Here is a 22548-nt window from a genome sequence, read left to right on the forward strand (position 1 = left end):
TCTGACAACTCCACATTAATGTGCCACATTTTTATCTTTTAGATGAGTGTATTGTCTTTTTTTTAATCCTGGTGCTGTTCAGTTTAGATATAGCTCCAGAATTTGTCCTTTAATTTTTTTATGTTTTTTTAAGTTGAGAGTATGCTGTATGAGGTGAAATACACAAAGCTTGTTTAGTTGATCTGGAGCATTAATGACCAGTGAAGGCAAGTTTTTTTTTTTCTTTTTTTAAACTTTTGTACGTGTGAAAGTTGGTTTTTTTTTTTTTTTAAACTTTTGTACGTGTGAAAGTTGGTAATTATTGTTCCGATTACGTGAAAGGTAATGGACTGGTGACGTCGTCTCAGCATTGAAGCCATTTCACCAAAGAAAGTGCAAGTTGTGACGATGAACATGTAATCCATCATGTAGCATTGAGACGTGAGGAGACTGCTATGTGTCCATGTCCTGTTAGCAGCGCAGCGGCGGTACTCTGGAAATGGTCTCAAAAAGGCCCCTTTATGCTGATAATAGGACACTGTAATAGTTTCTACAGTGTCTACAATACCTTTCTACAGACACATCATTATGGGGTTTTATGTCTTATAATAAGACTTACTTGAAGTTTATATATGCAGCTGTTTCTTTTCCAGTGTTGGAAATTACTTTGCTATCAATCTTAAAGCATTAAGCTGATGATCCAGGCAATCTTTAGGGGTTTTGAAGATACCTATACATTTCAGTATTTTTATTTTTTTTTGCCTTTTTTCTTCCCTTTGTAAGCTTCATCCAAGTTGTTCCCTATTTTCTGTCGGGGCTGGAAACTTGTTAACGCACACACTTTGGCCACACTCTAATATCCTCACAGGTATAATTAAGAGTTTGGTTGGTCACGACCATTTCTAACATCTGTCTGGTGGCAGGTTTTGTTCTGGTCTGCCTTCTTGTTGGCAGGGAAAAAAAGGGGGGTTAATTAAATCTTGCAGCCTCTGTTTTTTTGTATTGTTTGTCAAAAGAAAAAAAGTGTTAAAATACAGTCATTCAAATGGACAGTATCACAAGTCTCCCCACAGTTTGAATGTAGCCCACAGGCCAGGTGTCTAAAAATCCAGCAACATAAATCACATGTTATAAACGGCTCCTCTTCATCGAGATGAGCTTAGTCTGTTTATACTGATACAGTCTGCAATGGTTTTAGTCAACTGATGCCTAATTTTAACACTGAACAGCCCCAGGCCTATTGTGCTCAGGGGAAGAAATTTAAAGTATAAAAGTCCTTTAATACAAAACATTTGATTTAAAATAAGCACTTTACTGTACCATGTGAATGATTGCAGTTCACTCAAGGCAACATTTGACAGTTGCAACAGATTTTTGTATTGTTTTTCTAAAAAAAAAAAAAATGCAATAAAATGCTTTGAACTACATTCTGATCTTGTGTGCTTATATTCTCTTCTTCTACAACTCCATTAAAGAGTTCTGGCTTCCGGTACAGTTTGGGCTTTCTCCGTTTGACTCGGATTCTCTCCAGTCGATATTTGATCGGGCCAATCAGCGAACAGAAAGAGACGTTGTGAACGATGACGTCAATTTTCTCGCTGTTTTAGAACTATAGTCTGCCTGCAGTAATGGCAGCGGAATTCAGTCCTTGCTTCCAAATAATTATTTTATTGATTGTAATTATTAAATTAAAATCAACAGCCGCTTCGTTCGGATCTTCACAGAGGGTAACGTCGAACTGGCAAACGTAACCGAAACGTCCATAGTTATAATGTGACGTCACACGTCAGTGCAGTTTAACTGACAGCCATATTGGCAGGGAGTTGCTATGACAACAATAAACAAATCACAACCAACTCTTTAAAGGCCCCAACATACACGGAGGTCTTGAAGTGCGCCTGTGTATGTTGGGGCCTTTACTTGATTACAGTTTTTGAGTACTCTACCCAGCTCTGTTTCATACTAAATATCAGTGATATTTGCTGTTGTACTTGCTGCCGAACTAGCAAAATTAGCCTAGTTAATGTAGCTTAAGCTTTGACGGACATGTAGCGTAGTGGGGCAGTGAAGCTCATCCATGTTGTACGCACTCTTCGTGTTTACTAGGTAGTTAGCTACGGTAGTATGAGATCGGACGCAGCTTGGTTACATCGTCTGACATATTTTCCTTCTCCGAATAATAGGGGCCGATCCCAACAGCTATTTTTCCAGATATTTTCTTTTTGTTGGTCTCGAAGCCATCCGTTTATGCTTTACGCATGAACTCCCCTTACTAAGATGGTGTGGATCACTTTTGGTTCAAACTTGTATGAACTATCTATTTGGGTAAAATTTAAAACCTCAACACCGTCCACACCTCCAGGAAGCAATCGTTTGTAGAACCCAGACCCTCTGTCGGAAGCAAAGTGTTTCACCAAGCTAATCTGCTTACTGCAGTGTTTCTTTATCCCCCTGATGGGAAACACCTGAACTATAACTTTTATATTAACAGGCTTATCTCTTGGCCAAGGCTGGGGCAGTTTCATCCGGATCTGAAAACACTTCCTGATACCGACACAGACTGCCTCACATGTGTCCTTGGCTGTGGGTAAATATGAGCTCACTTGTTTCCAACCTGCATTTAAAATGTGACTAGTTTCACCTTGCGGCAGCAGCTGTAGGGGGCGCTCTAAGCAGAAACCCAGGTGGCATCGTCTGACAGGACTGATGCAACCTCCTGCAAGAGCTTCAGGAGAGTCAAAATACCTTCTGCTGAGTAAAACAAATGCCAGTTGTTTCACCCCGGGGTTACAGTTTGCATCAGATAAAATATCACCCCATGTTTCACTTAAAATGGGCCAATTTAAGCATCACTATTAATTAGACAGCCATTTTATTTCATATTCAGCGTTCCCTTTTAAATGTATTCTATTGGGTCTTTCAGTGTGTATTTTTGAATTTGTTCACAGGACACGCGGATCTGAAATATCAAATACCAACCTGTTTGTTACATAACCTCTTTTTCTGCACTGCATACGTCATAGATGGGGACATTAAATGATGCAACGCCAGGCTGTTTTCTGTACAATCTGGGGAATATTTGTGCATCTTCATCTGACCCAGAATGGGTATCTAGCTCCCCCTGCTGGACAACTCTGATTCTCACATTTTATGGCGTTACTTTTTTATCATGTGGGTCAAAATAGCCAATCAAAGCAACTCAAGAGCTGACAAAAAGAGCGCACTTGAGATCTTTTATAACCATCTGCTCAACAATAAATTAAGCGTGCAATATTTAAATATTGTCTGATATTTTGGTTCGAAAAGTGCAAATAGATCCAAAACTCAAAACACAGCGCTGCACGTTTAACTCATTAAAATAAAAGCGTAAAGTTTGCAGATTATTGCAGGTTTGATTAGAAAAAGTACAATATGGTGTTTTGTCTCTTTCTCTACAAACTCCTGGTATAACCAGTAACATGTCAAAATCTGCTTTTCAGTAAAAGTCACAGAATAAACATGATCATATTTGCTAAAAAATGTAAGAAAAAAAGTGCAAAATTTTGGTTTTTAAAAGATGAATACTTGTGTTTTAACCCTATTAGGGTTCAGAGTAGAAACGGTTTAAGTTGAGCAATAATATTTTTGCCATAATTTAAAATAAAAGTCTCCATCTGCATCAAATATTTTTGCTGGTGGGTTAAAATTTGCATCATTCTTGAATTACAGCCTCACAAATTCAGTTCAGGCCACATCTTGGACACCCAGTATTACCGCCACCAAATGTTTATTAGTGTGGATTAGACAGAACTCTATTATCTATAAACATAATACTGAATAAAAAAATAAAGTATAAACAATAATTAAATCCTACCAAATAAACTAGTACACAGAAGAAGCTACAATATGAATGGCTAGCATTTCTCTTTGCCCCAACACTTCTAATAATTTGCTTTTTAATTTTAATCTTTTCAAGGTTTCAGTCAGATAAGAATATACTTTTCCTTATCATATTTCTTACAAAGTAGCATAACAAGCTGTGATTACAAAAGCAATTTCCTGTTATTTTCCCCTATTTTAAAGAGTGTCCTGTTCAATACAGAATGTCAAAATCTGAGCCTTTATATTATTATATCTTCTCTCCTGCTTTTTCCCTCCACCTCTCGTATTTCTTTTTTTCCTTTGTATCATTGTGCCGCTTTATAATTTGAGAAAAAATCTACAAATCCAACTAAAATGACCTCAAGATGTTAACCTGCTGATAGGCAGCTAATCATTACCTCACCTGTCACCTGTCCTTGCACACCTGGGAATAATAACAGGTGTTCAGGAGCTGATAAAAAGCCTGAGCACGAGTCTGGCTGAACCTTGACAGTGGTTGTGCAGGTAGGTATCATTTAAGAAGCTTATGGCTAAAATATGCATTAAAGTTTGATATTTTTGCTAGTTTGAAAGCTGAAATTATGAGAAAATTACATGTTTACTGAAACTGCCTGTAATCATCCAGAGACAAACTTCTATCTGCATCATTATTGACATTATTTATAACATTTGTACATATTTTAATTTTAAGAGGATCTTTGTGTTGAGTAAATTTTGGACATTTTATTTCTTTGCACTTGCAGACCAAGAATCCCATTTGGTTAAAGTAATTAATGTAATCCTAGCATAAAATGTATTTTTTAAAAAATAATGATCTGACTTAGTATTTTTGAAATTCCTTTGCTTGTCATTACTTTATCCTCTGTTTATAGTTCTCTAAAGGCTTATTGGAATAGTTCTCCTACACTTGATGCTGTGATTTCAGCTCCATGTCGACAGAGGAGAAAACTGGAATGGCCTCCAAGCGTGGAGCTGGAAGTTGGAGAGTTTTGGCAAAAGCTACAAAATCCAGACTTTGACCAGCTATCCAGACATCATCCATGTGGGAGGAAATGTCCCTAAAGGGGGAATCCATATGCACAACCTCATCCTGGAAAAATTAAATATGGCTGCTGCACATGGGGGGGAAAAAAAGGAAACGTAACCATAACACAGTTGTTTCTAATCTTTTGCATCTTAAATGAATTGAGCACTGCATCTGTGAAAATGTTCAAAATGCTGACGTATAATCAGCTTTTATTGAAGGTATCATGTTGGCATCTCTGATTTGTCTGACTTGTAACTTAAGGTGGTTGTGTGTCTTGTTTCTGACATAACTAAACCAATGAAGCAGTAGAGGAATACTATAAAACAATAAAGTAGCCATTTTCAATGTTGGCAACGAGGTGATGACCTCCCACAAAAGTATAGGGTTTTGTGGAGTTTATCCTGTTACAAAACTAGGGCGTTTTACTAAAAGCAAGCAACATGTAACTTAATCAGTGTTAAACTTTTCAAAGCCTCACTTCTCTAATTTCATGTATGATCATGCAATTAAAAAGCGTAGTTATTTTATTAGTGAACGACGTGTTGAGACAAACTATAAACCAATAGAACGCTGAACCTATAATTCAAAATAAGGCTTTCATTGGAGATAAAGCCATGTTCATAACGGTTCCAACGGTCATGGTGTTTCGAGTCTCTTGGAACCTGGTTTCGTTTCCGCCATCCCTCTGACGTGATCGAGCGGCAACTCACGCGAGACTTTCGCGCTTCACATCCAGTCTGTCATGGCGCCTTAGGGACGCTGTTATTGTTCCAGTTTGCTGGTTGTTTGAGAAACCCGACGCGGAAAACAAAGCCCGTGGAGGACGTGCGGGCATGAGACGACAATCCGGAGATAATGTTAAGGTCCACCGGCTTCTTCCGAGGGATTGACTGTCCGTTTTACGCGGACTACAACGACGGCAAAGGCAGTAGAAATGGGTGTAACAGACCGTACTGTCACTTCAGACACAGCCGGCAGAGTCGGCCGTCCTACGGAGACGTTAAAAAGCTGCAGTCTGGACAAAAAGGTGCTAATTTAGTTGAATGTTCACTTTCTTTGTCTTCTGTTGCGACAAAATTGAACAGAATATATTTATTACACCTTCCGTGTCCCGTTGCTCTGAAGTGAAAGCTAGGCTAGGTTTCGCTATGTTTCTAGTGATGCTCCTACCGTTTTGTTACTACTGCAAGCTGAGAGACAATTTTAAAGCTATTTGGATATAAATTTACACCACAAAAACATTAGAGCATCCTAATGTAGAGCATTACAAAGAGAATTGTGTTGCTTTTTGGTCCAAAGACGGTTTAGGAGAAGTACTTAAAAACATTTGACTTCAGTTAAATTGGTTAATTAAAATGGCCTTATTATGTCAGTTAAATTGTGAATTTATTTTTTGATATTTAAAATGCCAGTATAATATTTTGAAGTTTGGGGATGAAACATGAGAAAATAAATGGCTTTACAAGGCAAGTGTTTCTGCAAAAACATATGAACTACATCTCTTAATCATACTCCAGTATTTGAAAAAATAAATAAAGATACTTTTTAAAAATCACTTTACCTGTCATATAAAGCTACCTGTATTTCACGGTGTCTGCATCGTTAATCATTTTGCTTTCTTGGAAAAATAGAGGTTCACCCCGAAAGATACAACCCTGGAAATTATTATAGCACAGACATTTAATAATAAATCAGACAAGGCTGCTGAGATAAAATAAAAAAGTAAGCACATGCATCCTCTAATAGAGTCCCAGTAGCAATATTTTTCACTCCTCCTGTAGTTGTCATTATGTTTCTTTGGAGTTTGGTTTTTGCAACATGAAGCGAGTCTTGAAACATCTCTCTTTAAAGAGTCCACCCTTCCTTAAATCCAATATTTGGTTTTAAAAGTAGCAATTTACAAGACTACTTGACTTGTTTCTTTCTTTGAGATAAAGTAGTTGTGATTTTTTTTTACAACATTAATAGCCTTTTCATCCAAGATTTTCTCTCTTTTTCTATCTGGAAAGTTTCCCAGATGTTCAAACTTTTATTCTCTTGTTTATTTTTCATCCGATTTGTACATTATCTAATGAATAATTTGGGCTGCACAGTGAAGTTGAAAGCTGAAATTAATATTGCTGTTAGTACAGATGACCAATATTTACTACTATTGCATATTTTTTCCCACCTATTCAACACTGTGAAAAAACAATAACACAGCTTATGTTTTTCCTTTACGTCAATTAAACACCCCACAATCCTGTGCTGCATCACTTTGGTCGTCACATGACCAAACAAAATCCACATGGCTCCCAAAACACACACACACACACACACACATGCAAATGGCAACAAAATGGAAATAGACATTGTTTGTTAATTAATGCAGGATTTATTCCATGCAAAAAAAAAAAGTAAAAACTTTTTAAAAATCTGCATTTGTCATGTCAGTATTTAAAAATAATGTTGGTACTGCATGCTTTGAGCCAAATCTTCATGAGTTATTGGGAGGAAAGTTACACTGCAAAAACACAAAGTCTTACCAAGTAGTGTTTTTTTTTTGTCTAGATTCTTGTGGAAATATCAAAGCAAGCTTGAAATAAGATACCAGAAACTTACAAAGTACCAAAGATATAGGAGCTTGTTTTAGGTAATTAAATCCTTAATACTGTGCTAAATGTGCTAGTCCCATTGGAATACTATTTTACTTAAAACGACATTTTCCCATGTAATAAGTCAAATAATCTGCCATCGATCAGTCGATATCAGTTAATATTGATAATTATTATTTTGTTGCTGTGTTTCTTGCAGACCAGGGTTACGATCCCTTCAACCCAGAAGTAGTGAGTCCTCAGGAGCAGCAGAATGGGCAGCCTGCTCCTTCTGGGGACCTCAGCGGCGTCTTGGAGATGGTCAACAGAGCCATCGAGGAAGTCCGTGGCGAGGTGGAGCGAGAACAGCGGAAGCTCTCTCGCATCGGAGATGAACCTTACAGTCCCACTGAGAAGACCGGTTCGTCTTCATCCAACGTCGCTAAAAGCCAAGCACCGGCCTCGCACCTGGCCTACGACCCTGGGAGCTATCAGATCACATCGGGAGGATACGATCCCACCCCGGGCTGCAGCAAGTACACCTTGGATTCAGACAGTCAGAGGTCCAGCAACAGCAGCTCTATGGAATATGTTCCCACTTCCCTGAAAAAGCCTCAGTCTCGGACACGAGTGCCCTGTCCTCCCCAGAGCCCCAAGTATCTGAACACTGCATCCTCTGCAAAGTGCAAATACACTCTGGACAATTCTAGGCCGTCTACGGATATGGAGTATGACCCTCTGTCCAACTACTCTGCAGGGATCGCAGTGAAAAACAAGAGAGATGAGGGTTCACATCCAGTTAAGACTGATTATAAGAAGGCATATCGGCTGGATGCTTCAGATAAGGAGAGTGGCACATCTGGGAAAAAGCCACAGCAGGCGAGTATAGACTTAAAAAAGTACACCATCTCCGACTCTGATGGGGAGAGCTCTGGAACGGAGTACCGACCCACATCGCTTAGCAATCTCCAGCAAAGAAAGGCCAACATTGTGTCGGCCAGAGATGCTTTGGGGAAAGACACAAAAGACAGGAGTAAAAGTATAAAGGGCGCTCTTACACAGAGGAACAAGGAGGAGCTTGCACAGGACTTAGACTCACAGGAAAATACCAAACAAAAGGAGAACTTGGAGAAAAAGAAGCTGGCAGATCAAAGTGGTCATGGTAAAATTAGCAAACTGGAGAAAACACAAAATATCGATAAAGAAGGAAAGAAATCATCTGGTGTTAAAAGTAGCAGTGGTAGCAGCAGTAGTGCAAAAGACAAATTATTTTGTAAGAACTTTAAGCAAGACTCTGCAAAGAAGGAGAACAAAAATCAGAAAGATGATAGTAAAAATACACTAAAGGTGAAGGATAAAGTTCAGAGAGAAGGCAGGGATGAAAAGAGATATGAGAGCAAGAGCAAGATGGTGGAAAAACTTAAGAGAGCCTTAAGTGAACAAGACAAGGACACACGAGAAAGCAAAAAACTGAAACCATCGGACCGTGAGAAAGACCAAAGCAAGAATAAAGACAGCCAGAACAGAAACGGCAAACTGGACAGCAGTAGAAGAGAAAAGGACGTTAAGAAAAGCAAAAGCAGCTCCAGCAGCTGCAAGGGGAGCCCGGCTAAAGCAAAGCAAAGCGCCAGCTCATCAAAAAAGAAACTTGAAGACAAGAGTCTGAGTCTGAGCCACGTAGATCTGTTTGGAGATGAGAGCCCTGAGGAGGCTGACCCGATGGAAGTGGACTATGACGACGAGCCGGAGGAAGTCCTGGTCAGGAAATCAGCCGACGCGTTAAAGAGGGGACTTCTGAGCAAGAGGAAGGCTTCAGAGAGGACGCCATCTTCCTCTGAGGACGAGGCCGACGGGGAACCGGAACGCAGCAGGTCGAGCTGGGAGGAGCCTGACGACGTCCGAGTCGACTTCTCCATGTTTCAGGACGATCTGGACTTCGACTCGGATCCGATGGAGGAGTGTTTGCGGATCTTCAACGAATCCAACGATGTGAAGAAGGAGGACAAGGGAAGGCAAGCAAAGCAGGTGCTGCTGTTTTTCGTCTACTTCTCTTTTACTTTTCATTCACTTTATAACTTCTAGGAGTGCACAAATTTATCGACCAGCCGATTTATTGATTTCCTTACATTTGGGAGATCTGTGATCGGCCGACACTTACATGTGAAGCCGGCCCACCAGGTCATGTCTGCATGTTTACAGTTAATCAACCACTTTTACCAACTCAGTGACTTTCTTGCTATTTTTAGCAACATTTCAGACAAAAAAAATTATTAAAAATTGGTAGCGGCCAAAATCAGAATCAGAATCAGGCTTTCAAAGATCGGTAATCCGTGATCGGCCAGAAAGCTGCAATCAGTGCACTCCTAATAACTCAGTGAAATAACACAAAGTCTTTCAAAGTGTTTTTGTTTGGCTTTTAGTGAAAATATATGCGAGAGAGCAAGGCAAAAGTAACTTGCAGTCATTTTTCAGCAAAATATAGATGCTTGTTTTGAGTCAATATTGATAAAAAATTACTAGTTCCACTGACATATTATTTCACTTATACCAACATGTTATAAGTGAAAACATTTGTCAGTGGATCTAGTAATTTTTTAAAAGAATATTAAGGCGTTATTAACTTAAAACAATCTCCTAAATTTTGCTGAAAAGTTCCTTGAAAGTTAAGAGTTATTTCAAGTATTTTCACAAGAAACTAGACAAAAGTATTTAATATTTTGTTGTTTTTCAGTTCAAGCGTGGTAGTTATCTGTTCTTCTTTTCCTTTTTCAGGCTTCCAGGGATTCAGAGGAGGAAAGAAGCACAGATAGCACTTTAACCACACTCTTCCCCGGCCAAAAGAAGAGAGTGTCCCATTTCGTTGCCAAAGGAGATGTAAGTGAGACACTTTTGAAACATTTTAATTGTATGGTACATTTTATTTTATGTGCAAACACTTCCTATAACTTTAGTCACTCATGCACAGGTAATATTTGCAAACAATGATGGTATTTTGTAGAAACAACATCAAGCTTTGTGTTAGCAGATGGAAGAACAGGAACGTCTGAAATATCAACTGAATCAGAGGGAGTTTCTTGTTTACCTTTGAAAGTCTGACCTTTATGTGAAGAGTGGGAAAAATCCCCTGTAGTATTTACTTCACACCGTTCTGTGATGCTTTTATTTCTAAATTGAGGTGGAGCTTCAGGTGGTGGCGACAGAGAAACAAGGAAGTAAAACCAAGATATGAAACATGTACATGTAAATCAGAGCTCAGGGGTTTTCCTTATATGATTCAGTGGAAACATTCCAGAGAGATGCTCTGATCAGGTTTCTGTGTCATAAAAGTCTCTCTTTAAAGCTAATCCTGTACTTTGATTTTATTTTAGAATACAGTATTCTAAGAATTGAATATAGTACTAGAACAAACTCAGAGGCAGAGTTAAAGTCATACTAAGAAGATGTAATTTCTATATCTTCCTGAAAAGTTACTTTTAAGTTAGTTTTGTCTTATTTCAAGTTTACTAATATATCTTCACCAGAAACTAGACAAAAATAGTGTAAATTGTGTGTTTTTCAGTGATGTGTTCACATACTTTCATAATACCAATATTTTTGTTGTTACTTTCCAGACCGATGCACCTTCAAAGACGGTGGTCCGGCCATACAAGCGGCCCACTCCGCAGGAGGTCTGCTTCCAGCGTATGCAGCTGGCCCAGCAGCAAGCCGCCCAGCTTTCAGCGTCAGTCAAAGCTGCCTCACAGAGCTCGACCTCCGGCTTTGCCGGGGAGAAGAAGAGAATCGCTCACCGGCCCAATCCTCAGATAACCTCCACCAAGACGAGTAGGACGCCCCCCGGCTCTGGTTGAAAGTTTGTGTTTGGCTCTATAATTAGTCAAATGTTGGCGTTTGTCCCAGCAGGTCCAGCACATGGGAAACCAGCTGCCAGTGAGACTCCCCAGGGGGTGAAGAGCCAAACCACAGCTGGCATTCTGTCCAAAACCTCGTCTACGGTGGCGCAGAAGAGGACGGCACACACACCCACCATGAAGGTGTTTTTTAACTATTCATGTTGATAATCTTATGGATATCTAGTGCCTCTTGTGTTTTTTATTTCTGCACAGTGCTGGAAATCTGGGGTTAGACTGATTGGGGACCAAAGTTGCAACATTTGTTACATTTTCAGATGGTACAGTTTGCTTTCACACTGCACTGTGTCAAACAAACCAAACTATTTCAAAAACCTGTTCACTCCCTCACCTGTGGTGGCGCTGTAGCAAAAACTAATGAAGGAAACGACACGAAAACTCCTGAACAAGAAACTGAGCGCAACTTCCTTTCCAAAAACACAAAATCTCAACAATTATTTTTCTATAGTTTCTAGTATAAATATCTTAGTACTCTTGAATTAAGACTATACTAACTTTCAAGTAACTTTTCGGCAAGAAACAGGAGATTTTTTTAAGTCAATAATTCCTTAATATTGATTTAAAAAGTATTAGTGTCACTGACGCGTTATTTCAGTTTTAACATGAGGAATAATGTCTTGATTTAAGTTAAAATAATCTACCAGTGGAACTATTACTTTTTCATTAATAAGAAATTATTTACTTAAAACAAGCTCTTCTAGCTTCTGAAAAGCTACTTTTACGTTAGTTTTATGCCATTTTGATATATTGCACAAAAACTAGACAAAATACTTTGAGATTTTGTGTTTTTGCAGCGTTCTTCACAGAATGTAAATAGAGTAGTTCCAGGTTTTAGTAGTTGTCGGACCACAAACCATTTCTTCTGCTAGGGCTCAACTCGTGTGTTTGTTTTTATTGCAATTACCCAAAATGCCCTGTGCTGTAGTCAGTTTCCTGCTTTTGGAGCTATCTCCAACTAGTACTAGTTCCACTGGCAGACTATTTTACATTTAAAGTGAAAAATATCTGTACTAATCTGCCAGTGGAACAAGTATTTTCTCAGCAAAATTAAGGAATTACCGACTTAAAACAAGCCCCTATTTCTTGCTGAAAAGTTACTTGTAAGCTAGTTTGTCTTATTTTAAGTGTAATAATAAGATATTTGTACTAGAAACTAGAGCAAAATACTTGGTAAGATTGTGTGTTTTTGCAGTATAGGCAGTAATGTGGTTCGCGTCAGATTTCACACCTCCTCAAGCAAACCGGACTTTTTAGGCGAACACGCTAGAGTTGGATTAAAGCGGACTAAACAGAGCTGGTGTGAATGCTCCTTAAAATCTTCTAAAGGTCTTAAGAAACAATGTGTAAATTCAGATTTTTTTTACGTGACTCTCTTCTCTGCATGTTTGCTTTTTTTCCCCCAGAGCTCCTCCATGAGGCGCCCGGTCATCCCCACTGAGTTCGGAGCGAAAGTTCCCACCAACATCCGCCAGCGCTACCTCAACACGTTCATAGACGAATGTGTCAAGTTTTGCCCGTCAGAGGAGGCTGCATTTCAGATGGTGTGAACGTTTTCTCTTCTTTCTGCTCTGCTAGAGTCGGTTTGTGTCGTTTATTAACAGAACCGCTCGTTTGACTGACTGTGGTGGATGTTTGGTTGGCGTTTTCACTTAAAGATGGTTGTGACGGTTGTTTCAGGCCCTTGATGAGGAGAAGCTGGTGTACGAGCGCAGTAGTAGTAAAAACATCTACCTCAACGTTGCCGTCAACACGCTGAAGAAGCTTCGGGGAAAAAGCAGCTCGTGTTCGTCGCCTGTCAAAAGTATGTAGTCTCAACTTCCATCTATAAAGTTTAAATCCTGTTGTGGTTTAAAAAAATCAGGCTATAGTAAATCTAAGAATCAATTCACAACATAACCTGCAGCTTCAAAAGCAGCAAAAGGAAATGATTTCTTACATTAAAACTCAATAAAATACATTCAAATCGAGTACTTTCTGCATTGTATTTAATAATGACGATTTTTTTGTACTCTTCCCCTGACTGATACCTTTTAAGCCTGTCAGGAAACTATGGCTTCATCTAAAAGATGCTAAGCGGCAAATGTCAGATTTGATTTAATCAGATTCACTATAATAGATGTTATGTTTGAACTAGGTCTGATTAATAAATCATTTTTGTTTCTTGAAGATTTAATTTCTGGATAATTTGGATTTTTTTCAGCAATACAACCGTTGGGTTTCCATAGTTCAGAGTGATGTCAGCACAGAGCCGCCATCTTGTTTGACAAGCGTGTTTTCTAATTATTTGGACTTTGAATTCAGGTCAACTCTACGACAAATTATTAATTAATATTTTAAGATAACAGAGTCAAAATAATGTGAGAACAAAGTCATAATATTACCAGAATAAAGTCGTACTACCAGGAGAATGAAATACTTATTTTATGAGAAATTTTAAATGAGTGAAACATTTAAGTGAGGAATGTTGGGCAACTTTTGAAGTTATAATTTGGTACAAGATTTACAGATAAGGAAATATTTTATCAAGACTTTGAAAGGATTGAGCAAACAAATGTGTCTGTTTTAAAGAAAGAACCACACGAATCATGAAGCTTTTTCTCATAAAAACTACTTTTTTCTTCTAATTTTAAGGCTTTCTTCTAGTAAAATTGCATCTTAATTTTGCTAATATTATGACTACATTCTCATAAACAAACAAACATTCTTGTAGCCTGGCCTTGATACTCTTTTATACAAGTAACAAAAGGTTAAAACTTAAATAAAAGTCACTTTTTCAAACTATTTTCTGTCATTTCTAATTTCTTTTTTAGAAAAAAAAAAACTATTTAAATCCGATTAGAGATTTAATTTTTAAGCCAAGTCGCCCAGTCATAGTTTGAACTCAAATGGACTGAAATCTGAAATTGAATATATTGATTTGATCTTAGTTTTTAAATTATTTATGTTCATCAGAGTTGTTTGTAAATCAAATTTTATTTGCACAGCACATTTCAGCAACAAGACTGTTCAAAGTGCTTCACGTCATAAAAAACACAAAAATCAACAATTGAAACATTACAATTGTAAATAAATTTTCAGATTTTTTATGTTGGATGAGGAAAACATTTCATCCACATTTGTTACAAGAAATACGAGGAAGTGAAAATTTGTGTGTTGTACAGCTCCTCTGCTTTATCATGAATGAAATGACAGCCAGTGGATCTGTTTTGCATTTTCTGCAGAGGATTCTGGGCTTGCAGCTAGGCGAAAGGCGCAGTCCCATGAGGAGGTTCTGGGAGGTCGTCTTGCAGCCACAACCAGCTTCACTGTCAACCGGTCGGGCAAACAGCAGGAGGAGAAACTCTCCGGTAAAAAACACATGGCCTCCATTTCAGATCAGATGACACATGTGCTCATTTCTCTCTTCGTGTTTGTGTTTTTCTGGATTCAGCTCTTTATGTGTCACTTGATCACATGCTTGGCAGCAGAAAGCGCAGATTATATTTCTAAAAAAACAAAAAGAAGACCGTTTTTTCCTGTGAGGTGCTGCTTACAGTGCAGAAGCAGTTTCACAGTAGCAGGTCTGTTCAAGCTGCCATGTGACAACCTGAGGGTCACCAACCCATGACCTCATGCTAACGGCGCTCCAGCTAAATAACAAGAAAATTAATAAATTAAACCTTTTCTGATCCCCAAGTTTCCTTTTTGCTTTTTTATTGAAAGAAACTGATTAGGAAACATTTTCTCTTGCCTGATTTTGTCATTTTTTGTTACTTAAATCAATGTATGAATGATAATTTTATCTGTTACTCAAAACTTGAGTAGACTTTTTTTACCAAATGCTTTTTTACTCCTAGTTGAGGAATTTCTTGGTTGGCTTCTTTTTACTTTTGCTCAAGTAATATTAGCACTACTTGAACATATTTTTACTCAAGTAAAAGTAAAAAGTAGCCATTCAAGACATTTCTTAAGTGAGAGTAAAAAAGTATTTGTCTACTCAAGTACTGAGTAACAGATCAAATCATCAATCATTTAAAATCTAAAAATTACATCATCAGATGGACAAAAATATAGAATTAAGTGGAAATTTTGGTATTTTAAGTACGAAAATGACAATAATTCAGATAAGTAACAAAAAAATAACAAAGTCAGGCAAAAGAAAATGTTTCCAAATCATTTTCTTTCAGTGAAAAACTTATGAGACTCTAACAAAAGCTGCAGGTGTGTGTCTTTGTCTGGTCAATTTTTTGGTTAAAACATCTTTGTTTTTCATTCAGTGGGTAGAAAATCCAGAAATGTTATGAAGTAGAAATACTTCATAATAAAATTACTGAAGTAAAAGTAAAAAGTACAGCGTAAGTAAAAAAAGTTACTCAAGTAAATGTAACTAATTACTAACCAGCTGTGGATATTTCTGGATATATGTCGCATTTGGAAAAAGTCAGATTTGTGTCTAATTTTGTTTTAGGAGACTGTGATAGATTTAGTTGTTGCTCTGCTGTTTGTGTAGGCGCCAGCCTGTACAGGAAGCTGCAGGCGTACCTAATGACAGAGGAGCAGCTGCAGGAGCACGGCTACCCGCGGCTGAACCCCGAGGTCTCGGGCAAGGCCGTCATCTACAACCAGCCGGAGAAAAAGATCTGCCCAGACCGTGAGGAAACACGCAGCGCCGTCCGTCTCAAACCAGCACCACGCTTTCAGCTAACAGGTTTTTGCTAATCTTCCTGCAGCGTTCGGCAGGATATGCTGCCGCTGTGGCGCCGAGTATAAGGTCAGCGTCAACGGCAGCTGTGTCCGCAGAGAGGAGTGCAGCTACCACTGGGGGCGTTTACGCAGGCACAGAGGTAAACGCTCTGAGTTTTCTTTCCTCCTGAGTTTTCTTTCCTCCTGAGTCAGTCGTCTCCTCAACGTGTTTTATTCTCCTCAGTCGCTGGCGGCTGGGAGACGACGTACAGCTGCTGCTCGGCTGCTGTTGGAGCTCCTGGATGCCAGATAGCAAAGGTATCACAGCAAAACGATAATATCCTCATATATTAGAAAGATATGGAGTCAAAGATTATTCTAGAGGTAGTAAAACCCTAAAATAAACATTCACATGTTACGTTTATCAGCTGGACAGGCACTAAAATTAATCATCCAACCCATTTCATTGTTTAGAAAGAAGTAATTAAGTGTAACCAAGTCACTTTATTATTTTTAAGATTGTGTTTTACTTTTTAAGTGCTATATTAGTAGTATTATAATAGTGTTAATAGTGGTATTAACTTTAGTTACAGATGCTAAAACTTAAAGCTGTGTGTTTATTTAATCTTTAGTTTTTTTAAAAACTATTGTTATTTATTTATTAGTATATTTATGTATTACATCTTTTATTTAATGTTGGTTATTTGGTTATTAAGTATCAAATCAGATTAGCCAAGATATTGCTTTGGATTTTTAGGGAAACTTTAAAAATCTTCATGTAGCTCCTTTAATTTTCTAATATTCATCTCTGATCGTTTAATTTTCTCTGCGTTTCCGTAGCAACATGTGCAGGACGGCCGTAAAGAATCCCTGGACGGCTTCGTGTCGACGTTCAGCAAACAGCTGCCACCGGACGGAAACGGCGGAGTGTTCGCTTTGGACTGTGAGATGGTGAGTTGGAGAGAAACAGGAAGAAGAATCACCTCGAGTCGCTGCACAGCTGGGCAGCTTGACTTAATCAGAAAATCCCTGATTTTTTTAATGCCACGTGCAATGTGTTTTTTCTGCCCGCTTTCTTTTCTAAAAAAAGACGTCACTTAAATATTTCTAAAAAAATTACTTTTAATTCAGTCATCTGTTCTATCAGTTGTACGATGGAGCGCTAGGGCAAGGATACGAGAATTTTTCTTTAATTAGGAGAATATTAGTATAAAAGAGGCTTTTTTACTAGGAAAAAAAAAACATTTTAAAACTGTAAAAAAAAAGTTTTTTAATAAGAAATGGTTTAGTTATCAGGATCTCCTCAGCCAGAAATCTGAGGTTAAGTCGGAATTCTGAAAAAAAAAGTCAGTTTTCTTTTTCTTTCCATCGATCCTAATCCTCTTCCGCAGACATTTGACATTTATTTTGTGTCAGGCGACATTTAAAATAAATGCTACCTGACACATTGTGGCGTAGAGTTGACCTCAGTTCAAAGTCCAAATAAATAAAACTTGTAAAAAACAAAATAAATCCTGATTGTCCAAAATTTTAATCCCTCAAAAACAAACAAAGAAAAATAAATGAATAAATATGGTTAACGTTAGCGTAGCTTAGCTTTAATTGGTTGTTTTCCTGTCTGTGTGATCAGTGCTACACTAAGCAGGGCCTGGAGCTGACCAGGGTCACCGTCATCGACTCCGAGATGAAGGTCATCTACGACACGTTTGTGAAGCCCGACAGCAAAGTGGTTGACTACAACACACGGTGAGGGAATAGGAAGCGACTCCCGGCGCCATCTTGGATGGCTGCAGGTGTGACGGAGCTGCGTCTCTCTCACAGATTCTCAGGCGTCACTGAGGAAGACTTGGTGAACGCCACCATCACCCTGAGAGACGTTCAGGCGGTTCTGCTCAGCATGTTCAGGGCGGAGTCCGTCCTCATCGGACACAGTCTGGAGAGCGACTTGCTCGCACTAAAGGTGACCTTCATCATCCTCTTCTTCATCTTCTCCAGCCGCTTGTTGTTTGAGCTGCAGAAATATATCCACACTGAAAAATCACAAAATCTTACCAAGTATTTTTAGTGTAGTTTTTACCACAAATATCTCGGTACACTTGAAATAAGACGAAGAAATTAATAACAAGATAAAGGAGTTTGATTTAAATAAATAATTCCTTAATATTGATAAAAAAGTTCTTATAAATTCACTTATAACAAGATATATTTCCCATGTTTTAACTAGAACGTTTTCATCTATATTTTTATTGACTTAAATAAAGTCCTACATCTTGCTGAAAAGTTACTTATAAGTTAGTTTTGTCTTAATTCAACTTTACTAAGATATTTGCACTAGAAATTAGACTAAAAATACTTGGTAAGATTGTTTTTGCAGTGTATGTAGTTTTTAAAAATGGGTAATTTAGTTTGTGACAAGGTAAAAAATATGCCTACAGGTAATGCATAATCTGTCATTTATATTCTACTTTATGTTAAATGAAATGGGATTTTATTAAATTGATTACAAAATTAGTTTTATTTTCATTATACACAGTTGGTGATATGTTTAAGTTGTTTATTTCAGTTGTTTTGATGATTTTTATTTTGAAAAAACAAAACAACTACTAAATATTCTCAGAAAATTAGAATCTTATGCAACACAAAAAATGTTTTTGTTCCAGAAATGTTTTATTGTTTACAGAATCATGAAGAAAACTGCTGCCTCAGGACTTCATGCAGATTTTAAATGGTCAAAGTTAATTTCTCAAGTTTTATCCAGTTTAATTTATATTTTTTTGGGGTTTTGTTTCTCTTTGCTTTTCTAGTTGGTTATTTTGTAGATCAATTATTTGCTTTGCTAGTCTATAATGTTTGTTTTGTTTTGCAGTATTTGGTGAACTAAATAATAATAATAATAATATTGCCTTTCTCGAACTGAAGTCCATAAATGTAACTAATTGAGGACAAAAAGTGCTGCTTTAACAAAAATCTGCAACTTGTTGCACAAATTTAACGTCTGACAGAGCAATCTAGTCCCTTTTTGAGATAAAAATGTTTTTCTTTCCAGTAAACAAATCGACTAAAAACAGTATTTTTAAAGAGTAAGGTTTATTTTATTTCCCGTCTGTTTCCAGCTCATCCACAGCTCAGTCGTAGACACGGCCATCGTTTTTCCTCACCGCCTCGGTCTGCCCTACAAACGTGCCTTGAAGACCCTGATGGCCGATTACCTCAAACGCATCATCCAGGACAACGGTGAGAAAATCCATCAGACAACCTGTAGATACGTTTTTGTTTTTTTAAGCTGTGCAGTTAGAACAACTTATTCTTTTTCCAACAATTATTTATTTTATCTAAGCTATAACTCACGAAATAAGACTGTTGAAAAATACACCGACTTTCCAACACTTTACTGCCAAGTAGCAACAAAAAAAGTCAACCAAACACAAATCTTCTTGTTAAGAGTTCAACAAAACTAAAACCCAACAAAGTTGTAAATAAAAACAGAGACAAATTGTGGACTAATTCTGCTCCAGATGAATATTTTGTTTCTTGGGTTAGTTTGTGTAATATGCTCAAATCACCAGCAGAGGTCACTGTTGCTGCTGTGGAAGCTTTTACTTCTTTATTTATAGTATGCTACTCCAAATCATAATATTTCTATTAAAAAGGTTAAAATTTTCCATTAGCTTCATTCGTCCAACTTGTTTGATGATTATTGATCCTGAAATGGTCGTCAATGCAGCTTTGTGTTGATAAATATGGCAAAGTTTTGTCATATTTTTTCAGTGACCCATCTGAAGAATTTGTCATGTTGATAATGAGAAATCATAAAAAAGAAAGATTTAAAGTGCCAGCAGCAAAACTGGGGAATAAAGACACAAACTGCTTAAATTCTGGTTTTGTGATGTTTAATGTTCTTTTAAATGGTTGAAAATTAACTCCATCATTAGTCTGGATTCAGAAATCCTGAGCTCTGTCACAGCTGTGAATAATAAACATTATATTTTTAAAAGCTAAAAGTGATTTTTTTCCCCAGTGTTACTGATTCTATAAACAATTAGCCAAAGTGTTTCAGTCTTAATAAATAAAAGTCTAACTAACCACTTCGCCCATGAGGTTCCTACCTTCACAAATGTCATTAATTTCCTCCTCACCGTTTGGTCACATGATCAGTGTTTCCTCCCGTTTCCTAGCAACAAGGGGCGGCTAACCTTGTGCTTGTGTTCGCAGTGGAGGGCCACGACTCCAGCGAGGACGCGTCGGCCTGCATGGAGCTGATGATATGGAAGATTAAAGAGGACGCAAAGCTCAAGAGATGACCCTGACCCTCCAACTCTGCGTCCACGGTGATGACCTCCGGCCTCCAACTCTCGACAGGTGAGGGAGGATAAATCCAGCAGAGTCGTTGGTCGTAGGAGAGGAGAAACTCACAACCAGTAAAGCAATAGGAACCTGAGTTAATGAACGCTGATTTCTTTCTGTTGTTGCTACTTTAGATTTAAATTATGTTCGCTGGAAAGTATTTTTATTTGAGCAGTGTTTCTTTCAGGCCTCAAACTTGATGATCGTAAACTTTCTATGGAAGAACTTGAAAAGCAGGGGCATTGTCTCAACTGTACTGATTAACAAATAGATATATATAAATATATATATAAGCCTATATATAATAATAATATTCATGCTGGGCTGTCTCCAGCATACGTTGCACTATAATATAATTGCTCTTGTTGTACAGGGCCAAAGTCCGAGAACCTCATATGTGCTGTGATGTATTCACTTCTAATAGAAAAAACAGTTACTTCTTCTTAGTTACACTTAAGTGCATTAATGTCTTAGTCTGTCGATGGTTTCTATAAATAAACGCTCTTGTTTTTTCACTCACACCTCCTAGTTTTCTACCACATGCTTATTAATGCCATCAGTTTTCAAAGGTGGCTTCAGCAGCTTTTAGTCACTGCGTGTAGTAGGTTGATTAAATGTGTTGAAGAAAACACATTAAAATCACTGATATCTCAATCTCTGCATGACGAAAACGACACGGATCTCTGAGGATCGATGAGGCAAAACTCGATCTCCATCATGAAATGGAAAAGTCCAAACCGAGCTGAACCGGGGCAAATAATTCAGTTATCAGTTATTTTCATTGACAGTGACTTAAAATATACAATAGAGCTGTAAATGTGCTGTAAAGAGTTTACTTTGTATTTGTTAAACCTTCGATTGTTTATCTTTTTCTATTAAAAAATCTTTGCTTAAAGAAAAGGTTTGTCTTTCATTTTTCATGCCTCCTTCAAACTCTTAACTCCATTTGGGCAGAAACGATTAATCAGATTAATCGTGATTATTGTCGTGATCACTAAATTAACTAATTTAGTGATCAATTAATCATTAACTGGAGTATACAGACTCTAATAAAAGACATTTGCCTTAAAAACTACACATTCAGCAATTAAGACAAAACTGTACAGAATTTTTTTGTAACATTTTGCACCTAAGATAAAAATGAAAACCTATATACCTAAAACATACACACACACACACACATATATATATATATATATATATAATGTCGTTTTAAGTACATTTTGTCATCCAGTTCATAATGCTAAATTAATCAATTTATCTACAAATGATCAATCATACCTTAAAGGAATTAGTGTTATTGCATTTTAGGTAATAAAATATTTTTTATTTCACAAAGGAACTGAATTATTAGTTTATTTACATCTTTTTATGTATTAATAATGTTTTAAGAGAAATAATTTTAAAAATATTGGATTAATATACTTAAACAATATTTCTAATATAATTTTATATTTTGTCTACATTTACATCATTTTACAAATTAAATCTGATTAAGCAGTACTCAGTACTTAGTTATACAGAATACTTTTTTAAATCGTACTGGAAAAAAATAGTATTTTCACTGGCAGACTTTTCCACTTATGGGAAAAATGTCTTGTTATGAGTGAAACTTGTACTTTTTTTTAACAATATCAAGAAGTTATTATACTTTGCTGAAAAGTATAATAACTTATAAAAACACAAAACTTTTGTTTTGTATTTTTAAAAACACAAAACTTCTGTTTTGTGTTTTTAAAGGATACAAAGACATTTGCACTAGAAATACCTTTGTGTTTTTGCAGTGCATCATCCCTCTCCTGAAGCTTTTGGTTGCATTTTCAGCTTTGGAAATTATTAAAACTGTTCTGCACTACAAGTCTGAGCACAACTGAAAAGGGAAAGTTGTAAAAAATAGAGTAACGACATTTAAACTTTTTTTTAGGCCGTTGTGCTTTTGCTCAAAGTTTGTGTCTGAACTTGAACTTCTACTTGTTCTTTGTGCAGCTGTCTGAGATGCTGCTTCCAGTCCATATCTGGGAATTCCTCTTCCTGCTCTGCAGCACAAATAGTTTGTGACAGTGCGACAGCTGCTGCAGTGTCTCCTCAACGGCAGGTGCAGCGACTTTAAAATCTCCTTTCCTTCAGCAGATGCAGAAATTGACAAGAACAAGAAAAAAAACGAAGAGAGAAATGCTAAACTGGAGAGGCCCAT

At 37.3% G+C, this 22548-nt stretch overlaps 1 protein-coding gene across 2 annotated transcripts; it reads left to right on the plus strand.

Moving 5' to 3' along the window:
- Window positions 1–5543: 5543 nt before the first annotated feature.
- rexo1 (REX1, RNA exonuclease 1 homolog) lies at window positions 5544–21249 on the plus strand. Of its 2 annotated transcripts, none has more exons than XM_007550945.2 (16): window positions 5544–5894; window positions 7661–9465; window positions 10213–10314; window positions 11052–11262; window positions 11338–11471; window positions 12752–12889; window positions 13026–13149; window positions 14570–14695; window positions 15838–15978; window positions 16058–16171; window positions 16255–16328; window positions 16851–16961; window positions 17641–17756; window positions 17832–17970; window positions 19124–19244; window positions 20223–21249. In XM_007550945.2, the coding sequence occupies exons 1-16, from the start codon at window positions 5723–5725 to the stop codon at window positions 20309–20311; spliced, it is 3717 nt and encodes a 1238-aa protein (XP_007551007.1). In that variant the 5' UTR covers window positions 5544–5722; the 3' UTR covers window positions 20312–21249. The 2 variants fall into 2 exon arrangements, with proteins under 2 accessions (XP_007551007.1, XP_007551009.1); XM_007550947.2 differs by having other exon boundaries at window positions 11341–11471.
- Window positions 21250–22548: the final 1299 nt, after the last annotated feature.

Source organism: Poecilia formosa, unplaced genomic scaffold (genome assembly GCF_000485575.1).
Source record: "Poecilia formosa unplaced genomic scaffold, Poecilia_formosa-5.1.2 Scaffold38, whole genome shotgun sequence".
Taxonomy (NCBI): Eukaryota; Metazoa; Chordata; class Actinopteri; order Cyprinodontiformes; family Poeciliidae; genus Poecilia; species Poecilia formosa.

Bases quoted from the DNA above. Each gene is read 5' to 3' on its own strand.
- rexo1 (XM_007550945.2), top strand. From the start codon at position 5,723: ATGTTAAGGTCCACCGGCTTCTTCCGAGGGATTGACTGTCCGTTTTAC. The intron at 11,263-11,337 runs GTAGGACGCCCC...CGTTTGTCCCAG, and splicing joins GATAACCTCCACCAAGACGA to CAGGTCCAGCACATGGGAAA. The intron at 16,172-16,254 runs GTAAACGCTCTG...TATTCTCCTCAG, and splicing joins GCGTTTACGCAGGCACAGAG to TCGCTGGCGGCTGGGAGACG.